This window comes from Camarhynchus parvulus, chromosome 1 (genome assembly GCF_901933205.1).
Source record: "Camarhynchus parvulus chromosome 1, STF_HiC, whole genome shotgun sequence".
Lineage (NCBI taxonomy): Eukaryota > Metazoa > Chordata > Aves > Passeriformes > Thraupidae > Camarhynchus > Camarhynchus parvulus.
The window spans coordinates 110,076,898-110,088,469 of record NC_044571.1 but is presented as its reverse complement, the minus strand read 5'-3'; the positions used below and the strand labels follow the sequence as shown (position 1 = coordinate 110,088,469).

The following is an 11,572-nucleotide window of genomic DNA, read 5'->3' as shown; positions in this document are numbered from 1 at the left end:
TACTTAACATTTCATTGATGACTGAGGGTTACTTTTAAAAAAGTTTTGCTTCTTCATCTACTTCAAGTACATATTTCCTTCTTATTTAAGGTAATACCTTATGCTTCAAGCTAGGCAGCTGTGCAAATCCCAACTGGATCAGAGCTACCTCTTTTTCTAGAGCAAAACCAATCCCAGATGATCCATATCTTTAAAACTTGGGCAATCAATGCTCCCAATATTACCTATACAAAAAAGTCATTATAATGTAAATGCAGAGTCCTGGTGCTTTGCCTTAAATACAACAAATGCCATCTCAGTTATATAAATTTATACAGGTTAAAAAACAATGAATGTGTTCTCCTTATATGAACAAAAGCTCTTAAAGGTATTGCCCGCACCGTACAAGCTTCTGGAAGGCTTTCTTGAAATCTTCATTAAAGATTGTGTAGATTAAAGGGTTAATAAGGGAGTTTATATATCCCAGCCATGTTAGGAAATTAGACATGTCCTCTGAGATGTGACATGTTTCACAGGTATTAACAACTACTTCTTTTACAAAAAATGGGAGCCAGCAGATCACAAAAGCCCCCAAGATCAAACCCAATGTTGTTGCTGCCTTTCTCTCTCTTGTGCTGGAGATTCTCTGTTTTTTCCAGGACTTCTCGTGCTTGGATTCAGACCTGGGACTCCGTAAGGTGATGTTGATTTTCTCAGAGCTCACCAGGGGATCTGAGGTCTTCTCTGTTGTGCTGGGCATTGAAGCTGATTTGGTGCTTCTTTCACCTGCGTCCAAAAGGACTTGTCCATTCACACCCTCCTCCCTCACGATCCGGCTGACGCTTCTCCTGTGAAATGTCTTTGCTGCTTTGTAGATCTTGTAGTAAAGGATCAGGATCAAGGCCAGCGGGATGTAAAAGGCGCCAAACGTGGAGTAAATGGTGGAAACGATGTGGTCGTGTTTGATGATGCATTCGTCCTCCCTGCTGGTTGTCTGGTGCCTCCAAAACAAAGGTGGCATGGAGATAAGAATGGATATGATCCATACAACTGCTATCATGATGCCAGCGTGCTTAGGTGTCCTTTTCCGGGCATATTCCACGGCATCCGTGATCGCTCGGTACCGGTCCAAAGCAATGGCGGAGAGGTGCAGGATGGAACAAGTGCAGCACGTGATGTCCACGCTCAGCCAAATGTCACACACCACCTGGCCCATGATCCAGGTCTCCTTTACGATGTAGACAATGCTGAAGGGCATCACCAGCACTGCCACAAGGAAGTCAGTCACTGCAAGAGAGCAGATTAGATAGTTGGCGGGGTGGTGGAGCTTTCTTGTCACAATTATTGCAGTCATCACGAGAGAATTAATGGCTGTTGTCATTAGAGCCAGCACAGACAGGGTAATGGAAATGAGAATCTTGGATGTTGCCCATTTGAAAGGTTCTTCTGATGTACTGTTTTGTTCAGTTGAGTTTATTAAATCCATGTTCCCTTTTAAAGATGATCTTTATCCGTAGCAGTTACCTGTTGGAAAAGTAAAAACAGTCAGATATTGCACCCTTGATTTTTGTCATCTTAAAAGACTGTGGGCCCTAAGCTTACAAGTAGTTCAGACTTATCATTAGAAATTATTCTGACTCCAAACTCCAGCCTGGTTCCTCGAGTGGCTAAAAATACTTACTTCCCTTCCAGCTAGAAGCATTTATTCTGAATGCTTTGTAGAGGAGTCCTGAAATTGGTTTAATATGAACAACCTCATCCTAAAGTAAGCACTAATACTTCTTTTAGGCTCGTGCTGTCTGCTCCACTAAGCAATGTAATGACTGTTGAAAACATTAATGCAGTAGGCATAATGCTTATTTTCCCCATATAAACTCATTTTCCCCATCAATAAGTGACTCATTCCTCATGTATTAGCTAAACATGGGATTTCTTAACTGGGACATAGCTTTGAAAAGAAAATAGAAATCTGAAATATTGCCATATGCCCTGGGGCGACACCATACAAACAGGAGAAGAAAAAAATGGTGTGATGAAAGTGTTGTATTACATCTTCCTCTTACACATCTCTAAAATGAAACATCTTAATAGGTTTTAAAGCTTCAAATGGTTAACTTATTGGCTAAGTGAAATATTAGATGTACATTAGAGCCCTGAGAAATCTTTACTTTTCCTCAAGTTTTGCTGTTCTCTGGTTTCTGCCAAAGAAAACTGAAGAAAGCTTGGGTGCTACTTGTTCTGATAATGACTCTTTCTATGGAAATAGCCTAACTCCTCCTATGGCTCTGCAGGAAGGAAAATGCAGAGAAATAGTGATGAAATAAGTTCTTGGTTGTGTTCTGGGGATACGTTCTTATCAAGAAGAGTTTGAGTATCCTGCAGAGTGCAGCTGAATTGGAGTTTCCAGCTTTTACTGTGAGTGACAAGCTTTGCTCTAAAGATCAGGTTTCATTCTCTAGTGAGTGTTGACCTGCAATTTCTTGTGTAAGATCTACTTGATGAACACCTAAGTGGGGTTATCTCTCACAGGTTTTTGAGTGTAGTGAATGAGTTGCGCTTGTGTTACATTGGATGCCACAAGTAGGGAAATATGTGAAATTAGCAAATATTTTTTCTTTCAGAAATTTGATTTCATTAACATAACTAAAGCTTTTTGATATTATGCTGGAGTGGCTGAAAAAGAATCTTGTTTACTGTTTATAACCTTGCACCCAACTCACTCACTTGCTTTGAGATTTTAACCCAGGCAGTGCTTAATATGCTACTGACTGCTCAGGAATATTTTTAGCACTGACTGACCAACATTTATTTGAATGGAAGCACAAGGAAAGGAAATATATTTTATGCGGTGATATTTGCACATGCTTAGCAGGTACTTGTTCTGTACATGATCTGATCACACGTGTGTGCTTTCTGTGTTCCTTCCTCTGAACTTGAAATATACTTTACACATGTAAAAATAGATCTTTCATCATGTCAGTGTCACCTTAAATCCCTCTGAATCCACACTAATTTCTGTTTTGCAGATATTTTTGTCTACAGCTAGCTGCCTTCTGGGGAAAGAACAGACACATATGCTATTATCTGGTGAATGCTCAACCTCTGCTAAATAGTCTTCCTTTTCAAGCTTGTGCAAATACACAGGGAAAAATGTTTATTGGGAAAAAAATGATATCTGTTGATATTCAGCAATTGATCATACTATGGTTAATCACTCATTATGGTTAATCACCTTATGAATTTCTAACTCTTTGGATATTAGTCTTTAATTGCAAGCAAGGAAAAAGCAATTTAGAGCTAATGAAAGCTGATTAATAATTTTTGAAAGATTCTTCAGTTTGAGACTGTGGAGTAAGGAAGACACTCTGGGTAGATTTTTAAGAGTGGCGAGTAGGAATAAGTAGTTTCCTTAATGCTGCTGTGATTTGGAGGCTCTTTATGAGAAGCACAGTGGCAGAAACGTGCACATTTCTGTGCAGTGATTGTGCCTCTCTGTGTGGAGGCAGAGCCATGAGGGCTCTGCTGCTTAGGGCTGCCAGTCACAAAATTTGGGGGCTTTCCTGGTCGGGTGAGGTGGAGATCCATTTCTAACTGGTGCAGCTTTACTGGGTGATCGTTAACCAAAAAGATTGTTTTATACATATGTGGAGTTGAAGCACTGGCAGTATTTAAGGATTGCTGCTTCTTTTTCTTTTGATAATGGTCAGAAATTACCTAATTCTGGATTTTTTTCTTAAGTGGAACTCAGTTCAGTCAGTTGCTATGGCTGACTTCTGCCCTCAGCAAGCAACCAACCCACTTTCAGGAGTATGAAGGATGATCCTGTAGACAGTGCACTGGATTAGAATGCAGGAGGGCCGGCCTCTGCCCCTCTGCTTTAGCCTTTCCTTGTCAATTTTTGAGCAAATTAATTACAGTGCTTCTGCTAATTCACTGTAAAACAAGAGGAATTCCCTGGAACCTTTGTTTGTTTTTATTGCTTTCTCTTAGTAGCATGATTGATCTCTTGTGGAATGGGTTTAGCAGCGACTATTTCAAGCATGCAGCTATTTTCAGAAGAGGTGCTGCAGTCCAGATATTTGTAAGGTTACTGTTGTGGAGTTGGCAGCTCAGTGCCCCTCTTGTAGAGCTTATCACTGATACCTCTCCATCAGCTATCTCTGATATCACTCTATCAGCTTATCACCGATAACTCTAATTCCATGGCACCTGCTCTTGCTGCAGATGGAAGTATTGTTTTTTGCTATTACCTTTTCAATACTGAGCTGTTGTTCCAAAACTCTGGAAAGACTTGAAATTTTGATTGCATTACATTGTCCTGAATTTAAGACTGGTGAAAATGGTGTTTCGTACTTTATTCATTATTTATTTATTATTATTTATGATTGTTGAACGAGAGCTCTGTAAACAAAGGAAGCTGCTGTTCACCTAAGATAGCATGCCTCTTATCATGGACACAGGAATATTATTATTTTGGAGGAATTAGCCACTTCTACAAATCTTTTTTCCTTCCCTTCCAGATCTGGCATATTAAGATGACCTGAATGTAAATACTTCCTTGTCTGTAAACACACACATATATCATCTTAGTGATCATATTTACAAGGCATGGATGAAAATGTCTGTGCAGCCTTATCACAAAAGTAAGCATTGAGTTTGGCTAGTGGCCGCTCAAGAAAAATGGATGTTGCAGGTGTTTCAGCTTTTTTTGGGCATGTGTGTGCGTTATTAAGCCCATAACCCACCATTTGTGGCTAAGATTTACAAAATAACAATGTAATTGATCTTGTTCAACAGCCGTAGTCTGCCCTTCCAGGTTTGGAAAACAGTACTGCTCTGCCTTTGAAAACATGAAAAATAATTAAAAATGCCTAATGCTGGAGAAACCTGACTGGGAATACCTTTGGAAAGGGCATCATCAGTCTGCTGTTTGGGGTTCTGAATGTAGACTGAACTGCTAGAAATGTACAACTTTTGATTTTTGGGCCTGTTTTTTTCTTTTTTTCTTTTTCTTAAATATTTCGTTAAGTATTGATGGGGAGAAAACTTGCTGATTAGTGTTTAAGTACTGCTTTCAAACATAGGTTTTCCGAGAGTACTGGGAGGGGTGGGAGAAGGTGTTTACTTTTTTCTGCGTGGTTTCATTAGCAAAATGTGTCTTAATTAAAAACCAGTAACAGTAATCAGACAGCAAAATAAGCCAGGGGTTGAATTTAGGGTGTTTAAACTGCTAGAGGCAGCAATAGCAGCCTTTGTGCTTTAAGTAAACACCAAGTTGTACCGGGGCAGAGAAAGCTCCTACTTTTCCACCTTCCACCAGGCTTCAGCTGGCTTTGAAATGAAACACTTCACTTGTCAGCAGGTGTCCCTTGCTCTGTTGGCCTCTCTGACCTGCAAGGCAATTTGATCTAAAATTGTTTGAGGCTTTATAAACTTGTACAAATCCTTCCTAATGTGACCGTGTGTCTTTAGACACTGACCAAGTGATGTACTAATGACAATTAGCTTCATCCATCATATTTAGTGTGAGTAGAGGGAAATATGGCTGCTTTGGATTAAAAAAAAAATCCCATTTAAGAAAGAGGAGCTTGCATGTGGATCTGATAGGGGATGTGTACTTTGATCCTGAACTCCCATGTCCCAACAGAGGAGGAAGGGTAGAGGGACACTTTCACTTGTTGCTTGGTGTCCTTGAATTCTTTCCTGCCAATAACTCTTCCTAAGGCTCCTAAAGCCACAGTGCAACCCTGGGACAGGGCAGGGAAGGTTTGTAAGGGAAGTTTCTTGCCAGCTGAAGGCTGCTGCAGCAAGCCTGCCTTTCCTGGAATGCAAAGTAGATGTCTGTCAGCAGATTGAAGTGCGAAGCAGAAATTACAAGGTTGCCAACTCTCCTTACCCAGTCTGCATTTCTTCATGCTTAAAACCTTATTTTTTCTTTTTTTTTTTCTCCCCCATATCTGCCATTTAACTCAGAGGTAGAGTTATTTCCAGTTCTTAATCTGTCAGCAAATATTTGTATATGCATGCTAAAGTAATGCTTAAGATTCCCTGTTTGGGTGATGCTATCCAATCCATGGGGCTGAGCACAGTTTAGACCAGAAATGTATTGGCAGCTGGAGAAATATCTTAAAAGCTGTTTAGTTTTTGCTGTATGAGTCTCCACAAACTGGATTTATTTATAATTTCCACTTGTAAAAGGTCACAACAGACTTAGAAACACAGACAACAAATAACTGCAAAATTACAGGTAAATCAATTGAACTAATATCAACTAAAGATAATGTGGAATTCTGTCTCCCAAGCACGCCTCAGGAGAAGCAGGGGCAAATAAATAGGCTTTGCAGCATGCCCTGAATACCAATATACCACAGGAAGGAAACAGATCTGAGTCCTGGAGAATAGGTATCTCCATGTCTGAGCACAGATGCTCTGATTTCTTACAGAACGGCAAAGGAAAGTTCCCTTCAGTGCCTTGAACCTGGATTTGGTGCTTTCCTTAGCTGTGTAACAGTCTTAAAAGTCCTTCTGTTGGCAAAATGATGTGCTGCAGTATGTTTTGTGTCAGGCACAGCAAAGATTATGCTTGCTTTAGATTTTCTGGATGTCTCTTTAAATTCGTTCTGCCAGCAGAAATAATCCCAAATGGCTAAAATGACAAAGTCTGATAGACTTAGCCCTGAAAATTACCATTCCACATGTCTACTTTGTCATGTTATTGCAACAAAGATAGGCAGTGCTTCCACTGAAGCAGCTGAAATGCAAAGTCTGAAGCCTTCCTTGAGCTGCCAGGCAAAAGGAATTTGCCCTCTGCCACTGGATACTGACAGGAGAGATGCAAGCACCAACTCCAGCAGGACAGGAACGCAGACAGTGCTCTCTGGTAAAAGGGAAGCACTGGAATAGCTCTGTCCTCATCTCCTTGGTGTGATTAACTCACCTTCACATTTCCCACTGTGATTCCTTCGCCAGGTTCTCTGCTTGTGTGTCTAGGACTGCAGTGTAGTCCCAGACTGCCTGTCAAGCCTGCCTGGAGGATCCCTCCCCTGCTTGTTGTCATCTTATCTGTAGCAACCCCTGCATCTGCTTATGTGGAGGAATGTGATGTTCAGAGGGTAATTATGCATTCCTTGCTGCTGCTAACGTTGAAGTTAAGGGTTTGGCTTTCTGTCTCCTCTTGGAAAATTAGTCACTTGCCTGTGTTTGCTCTTTATTTCATGTCCCTCTGCCATCTGTTTTAATCTAGCTGAGGGGTGGAGGGGGGGGGAGGGAAGGAGGAGCAGCAAGAACACAGGATGATGGACTTGCTTATATAACACAACTCCCAAATCCAGCTTCAGTTACTTGGGTGGTCACAGAGTGAACCTGTTATGATTTAATCATTTTTGGCTGGAGAAAGAGAAAATTTCATTTTTCTATTCATAGTTCTCCAGAAGAGATGACAGTGATTTGTTTCTTTGTTAGGTGAAGGGATTTGGTTTCCTCCCTTATTTGAGGCTGGTCTGAGCCCCTAGTCCAGATCTCTCAGGATAATGGCCTGGCTAGTTGTCTGTTGTGGTTGAGCCCCAGAGGATCAGGTCCTGGACAATGGTGCCCATAGGAGCTGCTTCCTGCCATCTTTTCTGCTGTTGATGCTCAAAGCTCTTTAAATTAAATATATGTGAGAAATAGTGTTGGAGCATCCCATCCCCCAGTGTGAGCTCCACACTGAGCAGAATGGCACGTCCATGATGATAAAGCCAAAATCCCATGTAACCCTGTGGCCACCACCCTGTCCTTAGAGGGGGTTGGGATCTGAACTTGATGCCTCCATAACATAAGTTAAGGGGCCACTCCCTTCCCATCCCTACTCTTTGGCGTTCCTCCTTTGTTTAATTTGGATCTAACATGCCTGAAATGACCCATTCAACCAAAAAATTTCTGTATTAAGAAAAAGTTTAAAATTTTTACTTTAATCCTAGTGAAGAAAAAGCAAGGTTTCTTTTTGTTTTTACTTGAAGGTTTTTTTTTTTCCTTTTTTGATTGGTAGTGAATCAAAGAAGTGACTAATCACCCATTTTTAATCTGATTTGTACAACTAGATTGTTCCTCGGCAGGAGTGTCTTGTTTTCATTGCTATCAACTAAATTTGTACAGGGGGTTGAAAATGCAGAATGGCTTTGCTTGTGTTCCAAAAAAACTGCCTTTTCAGGTAAGGGCTTGAACCCTGTAGGAATCACAAGGCAGTGCTGGAGCAAGGAGGTTGAGAGGCAGTTTTAGTTTGCTTGAACAGTCATAAAATGCAGCCTTGTTTCTCCCACTTCCCACTCATCCTTATGCTTTGAGGCCATGTGTTCTTTGACAGCCCTCTGAAAACACTTGTGTGTGCAGCTGCAAGTCCCAAACCTCCTTCACTGACAGACCTCCCTCTGAAACTCTTTTACAAGAAGGAGTTTCAGTAACAAAACAATCAATATTTTCAAATGTGTTCCTAGAAATGAAGAAAAGATCTTCATTTCAAGCTATAACATAAAACATAATTTTCAGACTATACCCTGGTCCAACAGTTGGGAAATTATTTTTCTGCCGTGTGATCACCAGGACAGCTTTGTGGGAGAATTGGTCTCAGAAGAATTTGCTGGAAGAGGAGTGAAGGCGACACGTCCCTGTGCTCCTCATCTGCAGCAGGATTCTGTGTGACACAAGAACAGCACAAGTCTGTGGCTGATCACTTACAGTTAGGAGAGATGGCAAAATTCACTTAATCTTTAATCACATCTCTGACTAGTTTTTAGAGACTGATGCTGTTTTAGATTGTATTTGTCTCACTGCATATTTCCCAGTGTCTTTCTCTGTACTTCTTCTCACTGTGTCATTTGTTTTTGTTCTAGTCCTCATCTGATCATCTTGGAGACTGAAGGTTCATTTCCCCTTGATCTTATTATCCATATGGCACGGCATAATCCTTTCAGATGCAAACTCTGCATTGGGTTTGCCCTGAACAGCACTTCTCTAACATTGCCTTTATCAGGACTAACTGAGACAATTCAGGCTATTTCCCTCAAATGATGTGCATGTCATCCTGGCCAAGAAGTACTTCAAGTAAAACAAACAAAACAGTCCTTAAAGCTGATGATTTTGGAATAGGGAGGGATATTAAGAGCATCAACCTTTTATAGGAAGTAGAATTCAAGATTTTTATTTTTGTTCTGTCTCCATGGGAAAGACAGGGAGAAAATCTGCCAGAAAAGCGGGAAGAATTTGTGGAAAGCTTTCTCAAAGTGATGCATCCATGGCACAGGATTTTGTTGTGGAGGAATGTTTGGTTTTTTTCTTTCAGACAATGCTTTCCTGCTGCAGGATGCCAGGCTGCCTCGCCTTGATGACTTGCACACTTAGGTTGGGGCTGTCTTTCTAAAACTCAGATTCTGTGCCTTCAAACTTAGATCTATACTAACCAGGACATGATTTTTGCTATACTCTGCATGGGGTGCCACAGTGCTGGTGACACAATACAGAGAACTGTTCTTGTAGCTGCTTTCTCCTGCATGGAGACAGAGCATTAATGTGGGCAGGTAACTGACCAGACTTTCCATGAGCACCACAGGATAACCAGAAAGTCCTCATTTCCTTCTTTCATGTGCTTTTCCTGTTGTGAGGAGTTTTTGTTATTGTTTTTTTTCTGTTTGTTTGTTTGGTTTTAATTATATTTTTTTAGGGATTTAAATCCTCACATTGACACAACTGACTATTTTAGCCAGAAGAATTATGTTCACGCAGTGAATTGGCATAAATGCTAATGGCAGAAACCCCATTAGTTCCAGGGCTGTTTAAACCATCTGTGTCTTGAGATCTGGGATGCAGCTATGCTGGCAAAACTTCTCTGGTGCAGATTGGGCTTTAGATTTCCTTCTTTTTACATTTTCCAACTACTCTGCAGCTCTTGAGCATGCCTTTCTTTTTACTTCAGTTTCTTACTGCACTGCAATGTGATTCTCTTTACAAGCAGCAGCATTTGGGCAGAATAAGTCCCAGGACAGCCTGCATGAAATCAAGTGTGTGGTGAGGAGAGCTGGGGAGATAGGGGAGAGTACATCACGTGCAAGAGTTGTGAGGAGCACTTGAGGAAGAGGAATGGCTGGGAATGAGGGCTGCTGGAGTAACCCCTGCTTAGTGTTTGTATGTGGCTGTATCCCACACTGCTGCTGAACTGCACTGGCATGATACAAATACAGCAACTTCCTTGCAGAGCTAAGATGCATCAAACAGCACTTCCACACGGTGCTGTGGAGGTCAATGCTTGGGATTTCTGAGATTTCTGGCAGCTTTCCTTGGCTCAGTGTGTGTCTGCAGCAGTGAGCATGAGAGGAAGGCAAACTGGAGCAGCTGCTACCAGCCCAGACTGGCAGCTGGTCTGGAAATGACTTGTGTGTGGTCAGGACTGGGAGCCCAGCAAAATCTCCCGAGATCCTACTTTGGCAGAGAATGACTGTCTCTGTGGTCAGCTGCCATCAAAGCTTGCTGAAGAATTCCTGGAAACATTCAGCCTTGGGTGTATTTTTAGGGGTACAACACTGTCCAGCAGGACAGTCTCAAACTGTCCAAACACAGAAACAAGGATTTTTCTTCCTTAGGAAGCTCCCTGGATGTGCCAGGTCTCTTGTAGTAGATGTTGTGAATACTAAACCAGCTCTTAAGCTCTCTAATGCTTTGTGAACTCATTTTCATTTCTGATAGGAAAATAACAGACTGTCACACACAACTTTTTTCCTTTGCATAATTCAGATGTAGTTGTGACACTTGACACACAGCACAGATGACTGTGAATGGCTCCTTAAATTTTAAACAGATGATTCAGAATTAATTATGAAAACTAACCTTATAGTTGTCCCAGGAATTCAGTACAGATGATTATTGTCTAAGAAGATCACCCAGCTCCAGCTGACCCCCAAAATTTCTCACTGATAAAGCAGCTAAGAATCTTGAATGATAGGCTAAGGAAGTATTGAAAAGCTTTTGGTTTTCCTGTTGTTGATATTTTTTTTTCCTTTGAGAATCTATTGATGTTGGCTTTCTAAGATCTTCTTTTAAAACATAACTTTGTGACTATGAAAGCCTTCAGCATTGTATAGAGGTTAAGGTACAACTTGGTCCTAGGGATTCTTGTAGGCAGCACTTTAGCTCTTCATTTCCTGAGTAAGAAAAACCGATGCAGTTTCAGAAGAGGGTTGTGCAAATCTAACTTTTAGATTTAGATTGTAATCATAACATGAAGAGGAAATAATTATAGCAGCCGATTTCTCCTTAAGTTGTATGCTGAGAAAATGAAATTTGTGTTTTTATGGGATAAGAATGTTTCTTTGAAAACCTAGTGCACTCTTGCAATGTATTTCAATATATTTCACAACAATTGTTAAAAAAAACCTGTTTGGCTGCACTTGCACATGATAACATGAAATATTAGTTTGATTGTGAAAAGAAGCAATAAACAGACTGGGTCCAATTGCCCAAATCCACAGAAGGCACATGAGTGTTCTGAACTGCTGCAGGAGAGCTCAGAAAACCTTCAGTGGAATCTCAGCAATTGCAGGCTTTCTGTGGCCCCTGTCATTTCTGA

At 41.0% G+C, this 11,572-nt stretch overlaps 1 protein-coding gene across 1 annotated transcript in view; it reads right to left on the bottom strand.

The window, feature by feature from the left end:
* Window positions 1-269: 269 nt before the first annotated feature.
* The window catches only part of HTR1F (5-hydroxytryptamine receptor 1F), a 101,823-nt gene continuing 90,520 nt past the window's right edge, over window positions 270-11,572 (bottom strand). Inside the window, exon 3 of the mRNA XM_030952562.1 lies at window positions 270-1,503. Within this exon, the coding sequence (XP_030808422.1) occupies window positions 362-1,465 (1,104 nt within the window). The 5' untranslated portion in view covers window positions 1,466-1,503 and the 3' untranslated portion in view covers window positions 270-361. The remainder of the gene's footprint in view (window positions 1,504-11,572) is intronic.